At 40.2% G+C, this 23,195-nt stretch overlaps 1 protein-coding gene across 4 annotated transcripts in view; it reads left to right on the plus strand.

Moving 5' to 3' along the window:
- Window positions 1–23,195, plus strand: part of APP (amyloid beta precursor protein) — a 199,209-nt gene that overhangs the window by 53,960 nt on the left and 122,054 nt on the right. For all 4 annotated transcript variants that reach the window (XM_054654581.2, XM_054654580.2, XM_054654582.2 and 1 more), the window contains exon 3: window positions 18,283–18,412. In XM_054654581.2, the coding sequence (XP_054510556.1) occupies window positions 18,283–18,412 (130 nt within the window). The remainder of the gene's footprint in view (window positions 1–18,282; window positions 18,413–23,195) is intronic.

The following is a 23,195-nucleotide window of genomic DNA, read 5'->3' on the forward strand; positions in this document are numbered from 1 at the left end:
CCAAACCGACAGAGTAAATTTATATTAGACATCTGAGGGTGCTGAGGCACTGGCACAGGTTGCCCAGAGAAACTGTGACTGTCCCATCCCTGGATGTGTCCAAGGCCAGTGAGGTTGGAACAAGATGATCTTTAAGGTACCTTCCAACCCAGGCAATTCTGTGATTTTTGTCATCCACCTTTTGAGACCATGTTTACATGGATGCTTCATTCTGGCACAGATCTATCCCACTTTTATTCAAGATCAGTCTGGCTCCTCTTGAACTCCTGGCACTTTCCACTGTGATGCAGTTTTTATTCTTAGGGGAATGTTTTCAGAAATAGGTCAGTTCCTTGATCCAACTTCTTTGCTAGAAGTGACTCTTGGAGAGATTTTAGCAGTAAATGGGCGAGAGATGGAATAATGCAGGAATTGTGCCCTGGCAATGTCAGACCTGTGTCCAGTTCAAGGCACTGAACCCACAGCCCCAGCATCTGCAAGTGTACCTCTGCAGATGGGTGAGTGATGCCTCCTGGGAAGGGTGCTCCTGAGACCTGGAAGGCTGCCTGCAGGGTTTGGTTGGTTGAGTGGTTTTGAGTGTTTAGGGGCTACACCTCCTTCTGGTCTTCCACAGGTCTCTGTCCATGATTGTATGTGTATGAATAGGTAGTAAGCTTTGTGTCATGTTCCATATTTTTTTTATTGTCCCCATCCCTTTTGGATGGCTTTATAGCTTTCCTGTGCTATAGCTCGTTATTGTTTTACCTTGTTATTATCTTCTTACCTTGATTTTTCTTGTGGTGGAAGTGTTGTTACTGGCTTCTGATTTGGTTTTGGGGTTTTTCGTGGAGGCAAGCTTCTTTTTTTCTTTTTTTTTTTTTCCTTTCCCATTTCACTGTTGTCCATCTACTTTGAAAGATATGGAAATCAAAAAATACTGGCTACAGTGGTGATTGCTTCCTCATACCAGTGTATGAAGCTTGTAGTAGGAGCACTGATTGGATCATGAAATGGGTTTGTGTTCAGAGGTCTCTTGGCAAGGAAGAACTCACAGAGTTTGTTGCTGGTTCTACAGGCAAATGAAAAAAAAAAAAAAAGGAAAGATAATTTCTCTCCTTCCATAGCTTTGAAGCTGTCAGGAAGTATGTTTGCTTGAATTCATAGCAGGGCAATGGCCCCGGGTTGGATGGGGGAAGTATTTCTTGATTTCTGGGACATTCCTTTTTTCCCAAGCAGTTTAAAACTGCTGCTTTCTATTTCCTAATTCATACATCAGCATTATCATCCAGTTAACCTTTATCCAATTAAAATGATTATGTAGCACTGTACTGAGTGCCTTCCAAATACTGTATGCCTCTGGCTAATAAAAAATCCCACTGATAATCTTTTTTTATAGATGTGTGTTCCTTACAAAAAATTGTTCTAGATAGTGGTGAATTAATTATAATCATGGAAAGGTTTCAGAATATCTGTCCAATTAATAATGTTTTTATCCACCTTTTCTTCTTATAAGTACATACAGGATGTTTTTAATGGTTTAAACAGAATTTTAGCTGTTCTTTTTTTTTTTTTTTTACTTGAGTGGGACAAGGTTTTCACTGGAGGGATGTTACTTCAAATTACTAACAGAAAAGTTTGAAAGGTGAGGATTTTTGATTTTTAGATTATTTTTTTAGAATTCTTAAGACATTGTCTTGGTTTTGAAAGATAGGTGCCTGCTAAGGAAGGCAGGAGCCTCCCCTGAAGTGGAGAATGTAAACCCTCCCCACCCCTCCAAATTGCTATGAATTTTAAATTAAGGGGCTCTCAGGCAAAAATATGAGAGCAGGAAATAACAGTTCTTTAATAGGGAAGAAAATAAAAGGATAAAATAAAACAATGCAGTACACTAGAACAACACTGACAGTCAGAACTCAACCTGACACCCTGTTGGTCAGGGTGTTGGTCGCAGTCCAGCTGGGAAATGTGGCTGCAGCCCTCCTGGAGTGTGATTCTGCTGGAGCAGGGGATCGTGTAGAAAAGGATGTATTCTTCCTCTGAAGATTCAGTGGAAGAGGCAGCTGCTGTTCCTCTGGGAAATCCAGTGAAGAAGCCATGCTGGTGTTTCAGAACCTCTGGATTATATCTGGGTAGGAATGCTTGGCTCCTCCCTCTGGGCAGAGCATCTCCCAATTGGATGTTATAGTTCATATAGTGTCATGCAGTGACATTCAATAGCCTGTTATCAGCAGATGTCCCCTCCCAAGGGAAGAGTGATTGTGATCATTCAGAGACATAAGGCAAACTGCCCACCTGACAAAAGACAACGGCCATACAGATGGTAATAGAAAACATCTTGCCTTGCAAACATCTGGAACAGGCATTGCATTGGTTTTGCATGGCCTGGTTTTTGGTAGTGGGTGGGGGCACAGAGGTGGCTTCCATGAGACGCTGCAAGAAGCTTCTACCATGTCTGGCAGAGCCAATCCCTGATGATTCCAAAGATGGACATGCTGCTGGGCCAATTAGCAGTGGTGATAATGCTTCTGTTATAACTTATTTAAGGAGAAAGGAAAACAAAGTTTGTGGCACAGTTTTAATTCCAATCAGAGAAGAGCAGAGTTGAGAATATGTGAGACAAACAACTCTGCAGACACCAAGGTCACTGGAGAAGGATGGGGAGGAGGTGCTTCAGGGGCTGGAGCTGAAATTCCTTTGCAGGCTGGGGTGAGGATCATGGTGGAACAGCTGTCTCCCCTTGGAGATCCACAGGGATGTAGAGATCCCATCAGCCCATGGAGAAGCCCCCACTGGAGCAGGTGGATGCCTGGGAGGAGGCTGTGAAGCTGTGGGAGACCCTTGGAGAGAAGGGTCCTGTTCCCATGCCAGAGCAGCCTGTTCTTGAGGGACTGTACCCCATGGAAGAGTGACCCACACCTCAGCAGTTTTGGGAGGACTCTTTCCATGGGATGGACTCACATTACAGCAGTTCACAGAGAGTTGTTGTTTGAGAGATGGACTCACATTGGAGAAGTTAGTGGAGAACTCTCCCATAGGATGGACCCCATGGTGCAGTTTGGGAACAGCTCCTCTCCCAGAGCAGTGTGAAAAGCCATGGGTGATGAATTGACCACAACCCCTATTCCCTGCCTTCTGGGTAGAAGGAGGGAGGAGTAGGGGGGAAGGTGTTTTTAAGGGCTTATTTTACTTCTTATTATCCTGCTCTGATTTCATTAGTAATAAATTCACCTTTTATCTCAAAGCTGAACCTGTTTTGCCTGTGATGGTATCTAATGAGTGATCTCTCTCCCAGACCTTATCTCAACCCATGAACCCTTTGTTAAAACTTCTTCCCTCTGTGCAGCAGCCAAGGGGAGTGAGTGAGTGGCTTTTGTGGGTGCCTGGCATGTGGCTAGATGCCAGGCACCCACAACAGGTATCAACTCACAACAGGTATCTGGCTTAGTGCTGAAGCCAAAATCAACATTGCATTTAAGTTCCTAAGACTGTTCCAAATTGTTCTGAATTCTTGTATGGAAAGGGAAACTCTTCCTTCTCTTGAGCTGAGATAGGAGCTTCTACTAGAAAGGCACTGTAGTGTTTAGAAGATGCATCACAGTATCTCTTAAACATCAGCTTTGTATTTTGTGAGTGCCAATAGCTGTTGCATATATGAACAGAAAATAAGAACACCTATTTGAGCAGTAATGACAATATTGTGTTTAATTTTTTTTTCTTCTGCCCAGACATGAATATTGAAACATGAATGCTGGATGTAAGGAAATATTATCCAATATTATCCAATGTAATGTTTGTTTTACCCACATAGTTTTTCTGTAAGTATGATTGTAGGTTTGGAAAGTACTAATCCCATGGGAATGTAATGATATTTAAGATGTCCATTCCAGCTGTGTGAAGAAACCACACAATGTTTCCAAGCCAGTGCAATTTATTTTTTTAATTCTTATCCCAAGTCCCATGTTTTGTTGAAGAACAGTAATAATTAGGCATTTATAAAACATCTGATTTGTCCCTTCATTACTTGTTTCCACTTGGCCTGGGAAGACATCTCTGCCAGAGCTGTGGTGAATAAATGGCTTTCTTGTAAATCCAGATTCTAAGGTTTTAAGGCACTCTAAAGATCCTTTAATATTTTTTTCTTTCCTTGTTTGAGCCAATTACAAACTTAAAAAAAAAAATATTTTGATGAGTGTTTCCTCAAACATCTGTAAAGTTTTGCAGGTAATGTTGCTTTTCCAAGTTCCCACACAATTTCACCAGTCTGTACACTCCACTGGACAGAAGAAAAAAAAAGTTTCATCTAAGAAGCAGGAATTGCATTTATTATTCTAAATAAGGACTCTAAGAGGATTTGATTAGAATAGTCTTATTAAAGCTAAACTTGTAATACCATATAAGTTAACGTGTATTTTTTTAAGTATTTTAGAGGTGATTGTCATAGAAGCTAATTTTAAGCTATTGCTGACAGCACATCTGTGGATATGCTAACAGACAATTACTTGTTTAAATCTGGAAGATGACTTCTAGTATTTTGGAGCCACTCTTGAGTATGATGTGTTCCTAGCAATTTTGTTCCTTTAACCAAGACATTGCTCTGGTTTGGAGTAACATAGGGGACTGAGGAGTCTCCCATTTTCAGCCAGGCTTGAAATTCCTGAATAATCCTGCTTTTGCAGACTTTCAGCTTGTACATTTTGAGCTGTTGTAGCTTAGGATCTGTAGCCAGATCTGAGATGGTCAGATTTTGCAAGCTGATATTTTAAGAGTTTCTTAGCAGGAGAGATGCTACACAGTGGTTTGGCACAAGCATTGAGCTTAAGCAGTACATGCTGTTGAAGAAACAGTCAGTTTTCTTCTCTCCTTCCTCCTCATTTCTTCTCTGCTAAATTTTAGCAGATGTCTGATCTTGCAGCAAGGAAGTTTGGGGAGCTGAAATGGCACAAAGCAAACCCCAGCAAACAGAAAAAGGGTGAGTTTCCTCTTTGATCCTCTCCTCAGATGAGCTGGATTGGTAGTGTTGGAGGAGGTGTGAGGGCAGGACTTCTTCTCATGACAACTGACCAGAAGGTGGCTTTGCTGTGGTCTTTGAACAGCCTGTGAAGAGAACCTTTTTAGATATTTCTAAAAGCACTACATCTTCCTGCCACTTGGTTCTATGTGTTTTCAGAAGAACACATGCTGTTTATCTCTGAATTCTGCCAGCAAGCTTTCTCAGGCAATAGAGAAAGTCCCAATATTATTAGGTGAAAAAGACAGATATCAAATCAAGTCTGTAATGAAGAGTAGACTACATGGTAATCAGAGATGAAAATGTGGATTGGAGTTTCATTTTAGCAGCAGAAAACATAAGCAGAGAGCAAATGTATTCAAAAATACCAGAATCTGTGCAGAAAATGAGAGGCAGGTGAAAATAAAGAAATGTGGAAAAGGTTGGTGTTAGGCAGCGTGATGACAGCAGGAAGGACAGAGGAGAATCGAAAGGTGAGTGAAAGACTGAGAAATTTTATGTGATTCAGTATCCTTGTAGTGATTATCTGATCTGAAATTTAGTTTTTTTGGGTCAGTTGCTGAACAGTTCTACAGATTCCACAGACCTGCCATAAAGATTTGGAGAAAAAGCATATGGACCCTCCATCCCAAATGCAGAATCCCAATTGCTGCTGATTTTGCTGTAGCTTTGGTTTCTGCCAGGGTTTTGGCAGCTGGAGTTACAGGAGAAGCATCAGTATCACCTGCTGGTTTCTAAGATAAGGATTCTTTGTTGCTGCTTGGCAAACTAAAATACTGCCTTTTTCCTAGCACAAATGGATTTGATATTTGCAAAATAATTTATCACGTTGTGTAGCTGTGGCAGGATTTCTGGTTGATTGGGGTGTCAGACTGTCAAAGGATCAGCCTGGTGTTTTTCACTCGGCTTCAGCAACAGAGTGGTGCCAAAGGCTTGCACTGTGCTGGAAATTAAAAACAGAAATCTCTGCAATCCTTACATTGACTTGCTGCTTAGATTAATCTTTGGAGAAGGAATTTCATTCTAGGTTAATGTTTAACTTTCCTAAGTGCTAAAGTAAAGCTTATCTCAGTTACCCAACTAAACAACAGGAACTGCTAAGCCACTGAGCATAGTAAAAGATTGCATCAAAACATAATCCTGAAGATAAGAGCATTTAAAATTTTGATCTGCCTTTTTTTGTTTGTTTCTGAAAGTTTCAAGAGAAGTGTAGGTGCAGTTCTGAGAGGCAAGAAGTAGTTTCTCTCCCAGGATGAGCCAAAGCAGTATGGAATGTTAAGGATTTCTTGGCTGGTTTTTTCAGCAATTTCTAAATCCTTTCAGTCCAGGAGTCCTTGATTTGAATGGTCATATTTGATTTATTATGTTTACTTCAGTCTAATTCAGTGAACTTAATTCTTGTTGGAGAAAGGGTGCCAAAGATCATATTAATTTAAATGTGTTGTTTGCCAGCCTTGCCAGTAAAAAAAAAAGACACATGCAATAAATTATCATAATTATTTTTAATATTAAAGTTGTCTCTGGATTTTGAGGAAATGGCTGTGTTGATGATGCTGTGAGTAGGCTGGGATATCTACTGGCAAGATGCAGGGTGCAGAGGGACATGTTCATGGGATATTGCAGCTTCACAGTGGTTTATATTGGAAAGCAGATGCAGGGTTACAGTCCTTACTCTGTCCTTTGAAATTCAGGATCAGTACATCTCAGAATATTCATAATTTACTTGGACTTCAGTTTATTCTGATGTTTCCTTTGCTCACTGTGCCTATGAGCAGTTGGAAATTAGTATCCCATTTCTGAGAATGATATCTTAAATATATTGGTGTTGAAGTTTTGTGGGATATGATTGGACTTTGTTGCACCCCAAGAGTGTTCTCTAGGGATTGACATCTCTGTGGTCAGTTGAGTCACTGGGAGCAATTTGGAGTGGTTTCTCCATTTGGCAGCCATCCTAATCCTTTTGGGACTGGCCTTTTGAGGAAGGAGGAAACTAATTTTTCATATTTCAAGTTTTCTTGGAGTTGGATTTAATCTTTCTGTTAGAGAAATTGGTGCCAGATGATGCCTTAGAGTGGCTACCTAGAACAGAGGCTAGACAAGATCAAGAGAATAAAAGTGGGTATTTATTAAAGGCCCTCAATAGGTACAACTTGGGCAGTCAGAAGCCTCTGAGAAGCTACGCCCAGGATGGAAGATGTTCACGAGTTTTTCATACAGATAAAAGTTTGGTCCATTTTATATATCAGGGTTAATCCTCCAATTACAGCTTTGGATAATGAAGTAATTTACTCCAAGTTTGTGCCCCCACTCCATCCCTAAATTCACTGTTGTTACTTATTTTGGCCCTGAGACAGTAAGGTGTCCTTGAGTTTCAGGCCTAGAGAGAAATCGTTTTGTCAGAATAAAATGGGAGAACAGTAGCTGATAGGCTATGGAGTCTTAGAGTTATACACTAAAGCAGTACAGGATCTGAAAAATATGAAAGCTAAATCCTAAGGCATCATAGGGTTTCTACTGACTTCAGTGGAGCATGCAGTACCAAGTTTCAAAAAATGTTTTGCCATCTGTGTGGGAGCATACTGCTGGAGGAAGAAAGCTGGCAAGAAAATGCTCAGCTTCTTTTTTGGTGGGGAATGGAGCACTAAGAGAGGATGTTCTTAGATTTGCAGGCTTCTGAGGTGCTTCTGGTAAGTGCAAAGATGCCTATAGGCAGCCCGGTGACTGGCAACTTCTTGCACACGAGACTTGATGTTTATGTGAGTTTGTTGTTGAGAGCTTCTGTCAGAACCTTTCTCCTTCCTTATGTGTATAAAGGTCAGTAGCCATCTCTACAGCAGTGTTTCTTACCTGTACGTGGAAAAAATGACCCAAAAACTTTGGCCCCTAACTTCTGCTGTGCTCTGTGCACAGCTTGGACTCTGTGAGTAGTGGGGATTGCTGAGAAAGTGCAAAGGTGAACTGTGAGCCTGTTCTCACTGCTGGAAAATAAACCAAGGGGGGGTGGGTCTGATGCAGTAGTGCAGCAACAGAGAGGAACTTTGCTGCTTGTTTTCCATTCAGAAAAAAGAAAAAGTGTATTTCATAAAAAAAGAGTGTATAGTGAGTGTTAAACAGTATAATTGCCCTGGGAGATGCTTCACGTGTGCTTCTGCTTCAGCTTTAGGGCCTACTCAGTCTCCCACTACAGACCTTGTGCTTGTGTGTGTCCTAAGAGGGCAGTTTTCAGGCTGAATTGTTATCTGTGCAAGGCAATGGTGAGGCAATTCTGATTATTCTGGACAAAAAAAAAAAAAAAAGAGAAAGAATTGGAGAAAAACATGTTTCTAAATATTTGTCAAGGAAGGATTGATTTTTTTTTCTTTAGAAAGGAAATTTTTTATCTTATCTTTTTCCTGACACTAAATATTCTCAGTGTAAAAACTATAGTCTGTATAATGTGTATCTCATTCACAAGAGCAATAATCATGAAAAAACATTGCTGGTTGATTTATAAAGAAAGAAAAATGCAGTGTCATCTTACAGTTGCTCAGGTAACTACTTGTAGGTATCTTGATTGAAGGACATGATGGAAATACTCCCCATAGCTCTGTTCTTCATTCTTGCATTCCATTTCTAGTTTTCCCTCTTTTTTTTTTTTTTTCTCCTCCTTTTGAGGTCAACTTATATTTCAGAATATTAGGTAGTGCATTTTAATTAGCAGACTTCCCCAACTTTTCCTGTATAGCTTTCACTGCTGGACTAAACCATGCATGGTTTTCTTCTGCCCTAGATGATGGGGTACAACCACTGTTTTAGAAAATGACTTTGTAATACCACTTCACATTTTTGGTACTAGAGCCTGAAGTTGATTTCATGAAAAAGGAAATCACAGCCTTGTTTGTCTCTTAGGGCATGCATACAAATGGATCTAGATTCTTAGATTAATAAATTACCCTTTGGCTATATTTGCAGTTAACTCAAGAAAGCATAAATTAATTAGAATATGAAAAATCATAATGGGCCTCTTGCTTTGTGACAGTTTTTGCATGGCCTCAAAGACAACTTTGACATCAAGTACATAATTTTGTAAGAAGTAGAATTTGGAAATACTTCAATAGAGAGCAATTAGGTTTTTCCTGGTATATTTTCACAGATTTTCTGCTACAGCTTAGATTAATTTTGACTGTGATTTCCTCAACAAACATAATCAACAACTCAGCCACATACTTTTCTGTTCTATAGAAAGGTGGGAAGTTCCTTTCAGTAAGGTTTGTGAAAGTAATTCAGGTAGGTAATTGGATGATTTAAAATATGCATATTATAGCCCACTTTCATTAATGTTTTCTTTGAAATGCTGGGGATAATGAAATAATAACTTTGTGCATGTAGTGACTTTTACAAAGTGGTTACATTCTTTATTTCATGCCTCCAGAATGGTACCTCATCCTTACACAGAAACTGCTGGCATAAAATCTGCTTCTTTCCCTGCCAGCCCTTTTTGAAATGTATCATGCTTAAGGTGAAATGCAGCATTTCATCTTCATTATGATAATACCACAAAAAGAAAGGTCAGATGTTGTTTAGCTCCTTGGGGGTTTGTTGTGGAGTTTTTTTGGGTTTATTTCCCCCTTCTTTTTATTTTTTTCTTCTCATATTTGCTTTTTTAAAAGAATAGTAAGGATTGCTTTTGCAGATCTGCATCAGGCAGCTGAGCCTTTACTGCAGTCCCCAGGATGCTGGTGCAGTAACCAAAATAATTTTGCTTAAGCATCTTCCTTGTGTATTCGTTGTCTTATGTGGATCACTGGCATTTCCTGTACTGATGTGTGACTGAGGAGCTCCTGTCAGGAGAGCACTATGCCTCACCTTCCTTCAACAGACTGTGTGTGCTGTTGGAGGGATGGCAGCCTGCAGGAGAGCCAGGAAACCAGACCCAGGCTCTCTGGCTGCTTACACTGTCCCACCTTCCTTGATTTGGTGCCACAGTGCCTGAGGCAACCCTTTGTCATGGGTTTGATGCTGGCCAAACGCCAGTGGACCCATGAAAAAATAATTTATTCATTTTCCTTTGCTGTTGTTGAGCAGCAAAGAAGAATGAATAAATTTTTTTTTCATTTATTTTAATAAAAAAATTATTCATTTTTTTGAGGGGGAAAGAAAATATCAAAGGGGCTCATGAGTTGAGGTAAGGATTGGGAAGAAACACTTTAGGGCAAAACAGCCTCTAAACTTTAAAAGGTATAAAGGAAAAAAAAAGGGAATTAAAAGAGAGTAATGAGAACTAAAGTACACCTTTAGAACACCTTTTCCCTCTGCTAGCCCTTTTTTCCTTCTCACTTTCAGCGGAGGGAGGCAAAATATGGGTTTTTAGTCAGTTTGTCACTTCTAAAAAAAGAAATCTTCATTTAGGGAGAGGAATGTCTTTTGCTATGCCATGGGGTCCTTCCCACGGGACACAGTTCTTTGTGAACTTTTCTGTGGGGGGATAGAATGTAAGAAAATAAAGATAGTGCTCAAGATAATCAATCTCACCCCTGAGGAGTTGCAGCTGTACTAATTACCTAAGATTAGGAACAGGCCTGCCCATAACAGGCCACAGCTGTGTCCATTGAGAATGAGTGCTATGAAAGAGTGGGTTAGCTGGGTGAGAAGGGAGTTGGAGTTTGTTGGCTGTGCTGTGAAGAAGGAGGAGTCAGTGCTGTGAGGAGCTGCCCATGAGAAATCACCAAGAAGGTATGGAGCTTTTGCAATAAGATGACAACACTTTTCCAGTGTGTTTTCCAGCTCTAATTTTCACAAGTAGCAGTCCTGCCTGAACCAGCTGCAGTGTGGATCCTTCCCATGGGCAAAGCAGTCTTCCTACAACTGTTTTCTTGTGAGCCATTTTGTTCGTGGGGTGCAGTCTCTCAAGGATGAGCTGTTCTAGTATGAAAGCAAAGGTCCTCTTCCTCTGTCTCTGGAAGTGAAGGTTCTTTCTCTCTCTCTGTTCAAGACTCTCACCAGATCACAGCTTCATAACATCCACCCGCTCCAGTGTGAGCACCTTTTTCTCGTGGGCTGTAAGTGAATTTTGCATCCCCCCATGCACTTCATGAATTACTGGGAAACAGTTTGTTGTATTATAGTCCTCACCATGGCTTACAGCAGAGTTTCAGCTCCGACGCTCAGAGCACCTCCTCTTCCCTCTCTGTCTTTTGCACTGACCTTAGCATTGCCATGTTGTTCTCCTCACATGTCTTCACCTTTTCCTTTTCTCTGAATCGGGAGAGAATTGGTGTCTGTAGGCTCGTTTGTTCTCAAGTTCTATCAGTTGAAAAGTTTTTATAGAGTTCTGCAGAACTGAAAAGTTGATCCTGTCTGGGCTCTACACTGGGGAATTGTTCCCCATGACTCTCACTGCTGGTCACCTGGTTCATATTGGGCCAGCCAATATCTCAGTCATCAGAGCCTTTAGGGATTGGCTCTGCTGGACAGAATAGAATTTTTGAGGAATTTCTCCAGAAGCAGCCTCTGTGGTTTTTTCTTCACCCCTGCTGAAAGCCAGATTAACCTATCACACACTTAGAGAGGGAAGTGGATGGATAAAATATTGCGTCATGCCTAAATGAGGAGATTTTTATTATTGTTGTTGATTTTTATTATTGTTTTTAAATTACTTCTGTCTGCTTTTCCCCCTTCCCCTCCATCCCCTTTCTGGGAGGACAATAGTCCTTGTCCTTTGCACAAAATATATTAATTAGAGATAAAAATACCCAATTAGCTTGATTAGGTATTATTCTGTCTCACTGCTCAAATATTTAAACTTATTCATGCAGAAATTTTATTAAAAATTGGAAGCACAGAAGCAAAAAAAAAATGCAAAAAACCACCAATGCTGCAAACCCCAAACTGTTAGTTGCTTCTGTAGATGCTGTAGAGTAGGAGGCAGATGAGGTTTCAACCCAAGGAGAGCGAATGTGTGAACAGGGTAGTCGTGACATGACAAAGTAGATTTCGTTGACTGTGAATAAAATACTTTGCCTATGGAGAAGTAGAAATGCTTGCTGTGCTTAAAGTGGACAGGGAAGCACCTTAGAAGAGACTATAAGCCCAGCCCTGTTTACTCTGAGGTTTTACAGTATGAAAAGCTGGATATCCTCTACAATTACACAAGAGAGGCTTTAGAAAACCTGATGTGGTAAACAGAAAATTCTTGGTAAGGCTCAAGTTTTGGTTTTCTTACTGCATAGAGACATTTGTGCTATAAAATCAAGTACTTGAAAGGCAGTGAAGTGGGTATGTTTGACCTTGCATCCTTATTTCTGCTTTCATAGGCTTCTGCCTTCCCCATGTGCAGAAAAAAAAGTGGGGAGAAAGCCAACTGAGAGGGTTCAATTTATGGAGTCCGGTGCATGGATTAGGGTTGAGCCAGCTGCCTCATGGCTGGCAGCCTTTCTGAACACTTGAATTACAGGGGAAGTGGCAGTCTTGCATGAAATTCCAGGTAAAAGCACATTAGGGAATTTTAAGAGAAGAGATCATGTCTGTAGGAAGCTTTATTGGGTGAACCAACCCAATTGGTCACTGCACTAAAACCAGCTCGTGTTTCTAGCACTCTCAATACCCAAGGCAGTTGGAATGATGTATCAGGATGTTGTATGTACTCTGCTCACAGAGAAAAGCTCTAAGTGCTTGTTGTCATGACCAGGAGTAAAAATTGCAGCAACATTTTGATCTCTGATCCCATCTCCACCTGATCTGTGGCTAGTGCCTCAAAGGTTCATCATCTGCCATCTCACTCTTACCCATACACTCACACCTGCGTGTTTAGTTTTGCTTTGCTTTCTTTTCCATAGGATAAGATCAGTAAAGAAGGAAACTAGTTGGAGTGTTGAAATGTTTGCCGACTTTGCGTGCCTAGAGACAAAAAGGAAGAGGACTAAAGAAAAGAGGACAGCATTTGTGTCTTAGCATGGAACTTAAGAGTCTCTGAGTGTGCAGAGGGATTTGAAAGGAGAATTGAAAAAATGCCAGGATGAGTGGACTGGAGAGGCAGGAGTTGGGGTGAAAGGAATTGAAATCTGGGTGAGTTTTGTGGCAGGAAACTCTTGAAGAGCGACTCTGTGTGTAACAGTGAAGCAGCTAAGATGTTGGAAAGAAGGGTGATTTATTAGATGGGCCTAAAGAAGTAGTTAAAAGAGTAATATGTGAAACCTCTAGGTGAGGCTGAGGATTGACTCCAGCTAGAGGCTGGAGCTATTAAACTTGAAATGATGTTATGGATGGATACGAGCTGATGTGCTGAAGATACAAAGTAGTGTGTCTCTGGAAATTTGTCCTCAGGATTTAATTAATAGAAAAATTCCCTGGCTGGTTTGGAAGACATTCAACCTGGGATTATTTATTTATCCTAAGTAATTTGGTGTGGGTTTTAGTTTAGGAATTGATTACTGTTAAACTTTTTCTTTAAAACTGTGGGGTTAAAAGGGTGTATGCATACACTCTTCCCAAGTGGCTGCTGGAAATTAGTGCAAATACCTGAGATGTTATACTGATTAACCTGCAGCAGTAGATGCCTGGAACTTGTGGTGCAGGGGCAGAGCTGTTCCTTCTTGGTTTCCTTGCTATTTCTCATGTTGGCTCATGGCAGAGAATTTCAAAACGGCTTCAATGCTGCTAATGCTGGGTTTGACTCTCATAATTCTCTTTGAGCAAGTGAAGGCTTTATTTGGGTTATAGAGAGTGACAGAAGAAGTTTGGGTGCCAGCTTCAGCTACCCCTGTAGCCTTCCTTTGGTGTGCAGAAGGGCCTGATGGCTGAAAAAGCCAGGAGCAAGTGGCTGAGTCTGGTTAGACGTGACAGGACAGAGCTGAAGCCACAGAGACGTGGAAGAGAAGGAAAGGTGTTCTGCTGGTGATGGGAACACTCTGGATCAGAGGGGGTGATGGTTCCTGGGCAGGGGGCTGCCACAGGGAAAGCCATGGAGCTACTGTAATGTAGAATAGTTTTAAAAACCAGGAGTAAATTAGGATATTTTACATGAGACATTTAGTAACTTTATTCTGCTTATAGCTGTCTATTTTCTGGACACAGACTGCAAGACTGAGAACAGGACTTCTCTTTTAGGGTTGATGGTGCTTGTGTCATGGCTACTCATGTGACACCAGACCTGCTGCTGCTAATTTGGGACTCTGCATTGTTGCTGCTTCCCAAGTTGTAGGTTGGAAAGCTTGCAGAAACACTGCATGGACATACAGAAATTATTATCCTGTTTCCTCTTCATGGATATGTAGACAGTTGGAAATGAATGTAGCATGTCTGCTTGTTGCTGCTCTTCAGCTCATCAGTGCAAAATTCTGGAAAGCAGAAACTTTATAGATTCTGTGTATACTTTAGAAAGGAATAGAAATAGGCTGTTTCAGTGCCCAACTACCATCTGGGTAGTTGTGCTTAAAGTGGATAGGGAATACCCAATGTATTTTTCCCAATACCCAATCGAAACCTTCCTTGACTCAGCTTCATGCTGTTCCTACTGGTCAGAGAGAAGTGATCAGTGTTTGTCCCACTATGTCTCCTTTTTAATTCTTTTAATTGGAAATTAAAAATATTTTCCCCAAGTTGAATCTCTCTTGCCTATGATAGTAATTGGTAAATATTTTCTCTCTATCTCAACCCAAAAGCTTTCTCATCCCATTTTATCTCCTTTTATTAAGGATGTCTACATTTTAGTCCTAAATCTATGTGGCATCAAAGCTGGTAATGGTAAACATGAGTTTTAGCAAGATTATATTAAATTCTGAATAGTCTGAGTAGCTTTTTAGATTTTTTTTTCTGCAGTTAGTATATAAGGAGACTTGCTAATGAAAATGGAAGTAAATGAAGATGTAGCTGTAACTCTTGATTGCCAGTTAAATTTTCTAGATTACATTCATCTCTGTTTTCTCCACTGTTTCTTTTAAGATGAATTAATGGAACTTCTCTATATCAAGTTATAATGTTGAAAGTTTGGTTATCTGGCAACTTTCTAGCTCTGCTTTACACTGACACTGTAGAAGGAGCTCATTAGGGACACTATAAATAAATATGAGGCTCATTTTTCTGTGCCACTAAGTAGGTCCCACTTCAATTCAGAGCAAATGCATTATATAAGTCTAGTGAGGAGAGTTCTCCTTGGCACATACACTGGCATTAACCCATTGTTAATGAAATTCAAAGCCTCTTTTCTCTCCTAAAGGGTGGACTGGGCTTTGTGTGAGCTGTCAGTGGAAATTAGGAGTTTAGTAATTGATGTAGTAACAAAAAAAGAGGTTTGTTTGTATTTCATTGTCCTTGTGTACTTCTGACAAATACTGCTAACTACTTAGCATTTGGTCCCCTTTACTAGCAGTTAAAATAGTGGTTTTGGGTAATAGTAAAAATAAAAATAATATATGAACTTATTTTTCCAACTAATATTACTCTTTCATTGAGGCCCTATGGTAATAATGCACTCTTACCCTTTAGAAATTCATCTCAGGAAAACAACTAAGTGTATCTTCGTTCTTGTGGCTCAGAATTCTATCTTCTGTCACTTTAAAGCTATGTACACATTCATGTGGGTAAATAAATGGCCTTTTTCATCTTAATTTCCTTTTTTAAACATTCCAGTCTATCAATTTTGAAATTTCCTTAGTTGTCTTCATTTAAGGCATTTATTTCCACTGCCAATGGCAGGTGACACTTAACCCTGGGGTCCCTGATAAGAACATGTCAGTGGACACTGATATATCAAGCACATGGCTTGTGACAGCACCCAGTATTATCTAACCATGGGTTCTAATTACATGAGTGTGACATTTGTAGAGGCATGAACTGGAAGAGTTCAGCATAGCAATGCTAATGGAAGTACCCAAAGAAGAAGAAATCTTCCTCTTGCATCATGCATGTTAGCTGTCTTGAGACAGCTATGGAGCCTTGCAGGGTAATATTTACACAGCAGTTAAAGTGTGAAGTTTCCTACTAATCCATTTTGGCAGTGCTGTTACAGGGATCATGAGCATGTGCAAAGGCTTTCCCTGAACCTGCTGTTTCAGTGGAGAGTTCAGTATTTGAAGCACTGATGGAGCAGGGGGAGCAGCAAGTTCCTCTGGAGCCACTTTATGCAAGCAGTGTGAAAATGGGCAGTGTAGGTAATGTGGATGATGACCATCAGCCTTGGCCACCTGCTGACAAAAGAAAGTAAAGCTTCAGTCTTCAAAGTGTAGGAAACTTTCACACTTTGTAGTTCTGCCTGTGGGCTTTCTTGAGGTCCCTGTATCTTGTGTGCTGGGTTAACATCCCCGGCTGCACCTTCAGCCTCTGTATTTCTTCAGCCATCAGTTGTAGTGAGCTGAGGGTGCTGTTGAAATTGGCAAAGATCTGACAGATGTGTTCTGTGGAGGGGCTTGACTGCTGGCCTGCAAGCAAAGCTGAGTTAATAGAAGAAATAACAATTGATGATTTTCCAGTGTATCCATAGCAAGGAAGAAAAGGCTGTCAGCATGGGAACAGATTAGAAAAGATACATGAAAATTTTTGTAAGCCAGACTACATGCCTAAGTAGATGTGTAAACGTGCCTTATTAAATTTCTGTGAAACTTTTGCCAGTTATATTGATGCTAATTGCTTTGCACCAATGAATAGAATAAGTTATTGTGATGTAGTTAATGACTTAAGATCACGGTTTGTTAAGAGTATATAAGCTGAACAACATGCAGAATAAAAACTTTTTTCTTCTTGGACCCTGATCACGTGTGTGTATGTCACATCTGACCTAATGGTGATGGTATTCTATGAAGGATTTGCACAAAGAAAGAAGTATCTGATTAATAAATTTTATTTTTGAATAGAAGGCAGGATTGATATTCAAGCTCTTTAGCATAAAGTGCATTGTTTAGTAGGCAGTGTTTCTTTCTGTAGTCATTTCTGTGGCATTGTTACTGTATCTGCCCTTGTTTTGTGCACTAAGCTGTTAATACAGTTCAAGTTTAAAATTGTAACAGCCCCTTCATGTCTCTTAATTAAAGTAAGAAATTATTTCCAGTTATGCTTTGATTGCTTTCTGGTTGTTCCCATGTGTATGGACCAGGCCACATTGATTTAAAGACCACTGATCTCAAATTTGACGAGGCTGTACTGTCATTTGTTAGCATCTTTTAAAGTTCAAGGCTTTAACTCAAGCTGCTTTCTTCATTTTTGCCATCATTATCTTTTAAACCTTCAATCAGGAGAGTGCCAGGAGGTGCTGTCTCTCAGATGCCATGACCTCAGTGGAGATCCATGATTGAGACAAATCTTTTTTACTTGAGGCAGGGCTGTCAATATTCTTAGAGTACTTTTCCAAGCACCAGTTTTGGACTCAGAATTTACCCCATCTTAACCTAGTTTTCTTTTTTTGGAGTTATGTTACTTCTCTGCAGGATGTTTTTGGACCATCTCCAGTTTACTTCAGACTTGTTCCTATTTCTGTTTTTCTTTTCCATTGGTAGATATGAGTAGACAGTAGTTTCAGAGCACTTAAATCCTCAGATCTCACACAGCTGGAAGTTGGTTAGGACTGCTTGAGGAAAGGCAAAGGAAAATTAGTACCTTCTGAGTTTCATGTTAGGGCTGGTAGACTGCCAATTTGAAAAATGTAAAGTGAGGGCTATAGGCTTTGTTAGCATAGAAAAGGGGGGGGTGGGATAAAAAGCCAAAGTTGTGGTTTGCCAATAAATTCATCAACAGATTTGCTGGTGTGATGGTTGTGGGTGTAGAAGTGTATTGTGGTGTTAAAGCAGAGAGAATTTTGATCTCAGCAATTTAGAAATTGATAATGTAGACCCAAATATGAATAACTTTTTCAACAGACTTTTATTACTAGGCAGACTGCAGCACGCAGGAATTATGATGTTTGTTAAAATGGTTGAGATGAACATAAAGGCATGCATACTATTAAGTTTAGTTGTATGAAGAATATGCCGTGTATATGGAGTTTTGCCTAGACATGGAGGAGAAGGTATTTAACCTATGATTAGCTGATCTTTAACTTAGTCAAATATAACTGGGCAATTTTTTGACAATCAGCAGTTTTGGCAGTTTTGACAATCAGCAGTTACCACCATAATTTTTCTGAACTGGCAGCTGCATATTTTTACTGATGAACAGACACACTAGCTTTCCAGATAGATGCACACAGTCATACCATGACATAAATATTTTATGCAGCAGAAGAGGGAGAAGAGAGAGAAGATGAATATTGTGTTGTTACAAATGTGTTACAGTGACCCAGAGTACATACTTCTGATAACATTTGTCTTTTTCTCCCATTTTAATGCTAGGTGTACCCTGAATTGCAAATCACCAATGTTGTGGAAGCCAACCAGCCAGTTACAATACAGAACTGGTGCAAGAGGGGATGGAAGCAGTGCAATGGTCACCCACATATCGTGGTTCCCTACAGATGTCTGGGTGAGTGACTCAGTTTTAGTCTGTTTTTTCCTGCTCTATTGTTTTCGGTCTCTTCATGAGAAAGATAGAGAATCTACATAAATGCCTTCTATACCTCAGTATTATTGTGTTTTCTGAAGGGAGTTTTGTCCAGTTGTTCAGTCCTTTGGAACTGCATTATCTAGAAAGAAAGTACTTCTGCTCTTCCCTAATTAAACCCTTTTTTTTTTTCACGTTAATTTTTGAATATCTAGTACTTGGACTTTTACCATGAAAGACCGTGGGAATCTGTATTTGTTGAAACAAAACAAAAGATACTTTATACATTCCCCCATTTTATCCTTCAATGTTATTTTTGTAGCAGTTGCTTGCTGTTCTCTCCTGTGTCCTTGGTGCTTTAAATCAATTAAAAGGGATGTTTGGGCCCTCGTTTTTTGCTAATCTTTACTTTTGTCTGCATTAGAAAACAGAATTGTTGATTTGCCATTTTCATTAACATTCTAGGCACGACATTTTCTTTATATTGTTCCATATTTAAGTATGCTGTTTTACCATTGCCATTTGAACTGTGATAAATGCTGGAGTTCAGACTTGGAACTTGCTGTTCTAGTAAGCCAGGACAGCTAAAAGGCATAGAAGTCATCTCAGACCAGTTATTCCATGAAACAAATAATGAAAGAAATTTTTTAAAAATATGCAATGTTTCTAGAAATTTCGTTCATTTCTGTAGAGTAGGTAAAACACAGGGCACAATCTGCCCTTAGCAAAGCTGGGACTGAAGAGGAACTAGCAGAAATGCTACCTTGTGTGGTCAAAAGTGCCAAAACAGCAGATGTCTAAAATCTGTGCTAAGTATCAGGGAAATTTTTTTGCTTGGCAAAGTTTCCAGATCTGATGTTTGTTTGTACAGATGTAAAATCAGTGTTTCTAAACCTGCAGTATATCATTGTTGATGCTACTGAGGCTCTGCAGGACTAGTTTATTCTGAGCAAAAGTCCTCCAGGAGAACCCAAATTCAAGACTTTTGGAGAGGAGAAGAACCTGCCTCTAGGAATTACAGATTCCGACTCTGGGAAGGAACCTGCTGGCTTTTGTCTTTTTCCAGATATGAGTTGAGTTGGTTGGTTCCACCACAAGCTTTACTGCTAAAAGGGACGTGCTCTTTTACCCATTTGTTGCTGTGTTTTCTTTAGTTTTTTATAGTCAGGAGAGAAATATCAGCTTGTAGTCTTAATGTATGTCTAAAGCCAGATGAGCAACTTGTCAGAGATGAGGCAGAGCTGCAGTCTCACATAGAACACATCACAATATGTTTCATCAGACTCCAGGAGAGCGTGCTTGCACTAATTAGAGATACAGTCGAAGAACATCAGGCTAGTGGAACTATAAAAACTAAATTTTATTATTTATTTTATTGTCACCACAAGCAAAGCTCTAAATTAAGGAAAGGGAATTCTTAGGCTCAGGACTCTCTATCCTTATGTAGATTTGGTCACAGCCCTGGAGGTCTTACAGCCTAATTTAAGCAAAATGACAATGTCATCTTAAGAGCAAATGAATATAAATTGGCTATGAATACATGTAGTCTGTAATTATAAGGAAGTATCTGCAAGCATAAGGAGCTCTAACAATCATCTGGTTAAGGAGTAAGAAGTCTAATCACATGGAAGGAAGTTCATAAATTTGTGCACAGGACAATATGCAGCTCCTTGCAGGAGTGAGGAACTGGACTTGGACTTCTAAGGTGCCTTCCCTGAGTTGCAGTTTTGAAAGAAAAATCATTGCAAGGTGTATGGTTGCTATCTTAGGTAGCAAGGTTTAGTTGCAAAAATTTTAAAGATGTTTAAGCTCTTCATTATTATTAGCCCTTAGCCCTCTATTTTTATTTTAAAATCCCCACATACACTATTTTTTTCTGATTTCCTTGTAATTGAGGCTTATCTAGTTGTGTCTGACATATTGTGTTTGTTACAATTTTCACATGCTGACATTCATTTTTTGACCCTGACTAGAATAAATCTTAGATACTGATGTTCCCAAGGGTCTACTGGGGATAGATGGATACATAATTACTTCCTCTGGAGGAAAATGGTGGCAGTAGCCATAATCTGCAATTTCTCCATCAACCAGCCCTCTGTTTGTTGTGTACTATGTCTGTCTTGGAATACTTTCTCTTAAATCATGTTTTTGTACAGAACTAAGGAGTCCAGAGAGCTTTTAAAATTTTTTTCTCTCCTCCTAGTACTTCTTCAGTATGAAAAGTTAATTTTCTGAAAAGCTGCATCTTGCTTGTCAGCTCTGTGTGTGCCTCAGCTATTCTTAGTGTGGTAGCTGTTAGTGGACGTTGTCAGAAGTTGGGCATTGCCTGTGCCCATTCCTCTGTAATTTTAGTGCAGATGGACCTTTGCCCTAGACCACTGTTAAATCCATCTGGTAAGAATTAAGATACCAACAGAAAGTTTGTCAGTGGGCAGCTGATTGCAGGGTTGAGTCCTAATTTTGCATTGCTCTGAGCATACCTACTAGCCCAGTAATTTCTTCCATCTTGACAGTATTTTTCACAGTTGAGAAACAGCAAGTGACAGAAATCTGGCTGCTTTCAGCCCAGATCATCTTTGATGTACAGTCTGCTTGCATCATAATCTTCAGCCAAAGCTTTCAAATGTGTAGGCCCCATTTCACTACAGCCCTTGCTTGCTCCAGGAGTTTTTTCTCTTTGAGACTTGTGCAGGGCAGTAGTTACAGCAGTTCTTTGTATTAGCTGTGTATTGCAGTAACATCCATCAGATTTACTAGGTTACACAGCTTCATATTTTCTTAAGAGAATGCAACTAAAGCATAAAAACAGTGGTTTAAACAAGACAAAATGAAAGCCCCTTATTTGAGTCAGCCACGAGTCTTTGCATTGACCACAGAAATATTCCCTAAAAATGTTCTAATTGGATCTAATCTTCAAGAGTTAAATTACCTTGTTTGAGTGAGGACTGTGGTGCTTGACATAGAGCCACAAATGTGTGTGGGTACACAGCAAAGATGAGGAGCTGTGGGATGTGCTGGTGGAAGAGTGAAGATCTGCAGAACTCCCTTCTCCTGGTGTGAGGTGTGTGTGCCACCCGAGTGCCTGCACCGCTTGCTGTGTGGCACACCTTGCAGGGTTGCTGCAGACAGTGTCAAGAAACCAATGATTTCTTCTTTGCTTTACAGAAACTGTTTTTGGGAGAACACCATGGCCACCAACCTGGCCATGTAAGTGTTGGTGGGAGCCTTGCTGGTGGTCACAGCAGGAGGACAGGATTTCTGTTGGGGCAGTATGGGCAATAAGCATTTCTAGTTTGCACTGTCTCCTCTCTTCACTGGTTGCTGAGGAAAAGCAGCTGGTTAATTTGTGCAGTGTGGCCCATGAAATGAAGTAGTTCGCTCCATGTTCCTTGCTGGTTGTGGGAGCAGGCATCCTTGTCCCAGAGATGTGATTCTTTTAATATCTTGGATAAATGTGTGGCTATGAGTTTCTGAATAGATGACATTTCATTTTGTGTTGGTGGAATACATCCTGAACCCTGGATAGAGATGAGAAGCTCAGTTATGTGGGTGTTTGTGGATCATTATGTGGGCATGGCATACAGGATATAGCAAGGTGTGGCGAGGGGGGAATTACAGATTAACTGCGCTGTGTGAAGTGCGTGATCAGGAGTGGCTCTGCCTCATTATCCCATTAATGTATGCTGCTAAACACTGCATTCACAGTGTTGGAAAGGTCCAGATGTGTTGGAATCTCATTATGTATACAGCCTCTGTCAATCAGAATGTTTGTTCATAAACGAGTAGATGAGGTGTCCTGGTTTGGGGCAAATTTGGGAGAGAACCTCCAAAGGGGTTCCTCTAGAAAGCAGATTCAAGTGGCCCCTCCCCCAACTAGTTTGAGAAAATATTTCCTTGGAGAAAAGTGGAAAAAACCTGTTAATTTAACAGGCAAAGACAGCATTTACCAACACAAAAAAATGAACAATATTAAACAATAAAACCTCTTGCCCTCCAAAAGAGATGACAGACTCAGAAAGTCCCTTTTGTGGGTTGCAGCTCAGCTCACTCAGTCTCTTATCAGTCCCTCTGGTGCTGGAAATGCCACGGCCCAGTGGGCCACAGGTGTGAGCTGCCAGTGCTCTGCTGGGTGTTCAGTCCAGAGCAGGTTTGAACAGGTCCAAATAAAAATAAAAACCATAGTCCACGGAACTTCTCTGCCTCAGTTAGCTAAAAACTAATTAAGAGTAAAGGAGAGCTCTGCCCTGCTGTCTGTCCATCCACAGACAACACAGTCCAGGAGCAGGATGGGGAGGAGTGAGTGCAATTTCTGAAAACAAGCTGTGCACTCTTCTTCCTCCTCCCCTCTTCACTCTCAGAACCAATCTTAAAGGTGCAAAATTTATTTCTGGGCTAAACAGGTGAATGGGGATACCAGCATCATAAAGTTACCTCAGCACATTAGGTTATATGAAAAGTACATTTTGCTGCTTGGTTATATAGTGAAAAACTGGCTTCTGCACCTGTTTTTTTTGTTTTTTTTTTTAAAGTCTTTGAAAATATTTTTAAGCTTTTCATGCTTTATTACTCTAGCAGTTTGTAAAGTTATCATCTTGTTGAAGTATCTTGGTTTGAAAGATAGGTGTCTGCCAAAGAAGGTGGGAACCTCCCTTGGAATATGAACCCCTTCCCTCCAAAGTATTATAACTTTGAAGTTACGGGACTTTCAGGCAAAGATATTGGAAAATAAATAGCAGTTCTTTACTTATGTGTAGATCCATATGTA

This window comes from Agelaius phoeniceus, chromosome 2 (assembly GCF_051311805.1).
Source record: "Agelaius phoeniceus isolate bAgePho1 chromosome 2, bAgePho1.hap1, whole genome shotgun sequence".
NCBI lineage: Eukaryota > Metazoa > Chordata > Aves > Passeriformes > Icteridae > Agelaius > Agelaius phoeniceus.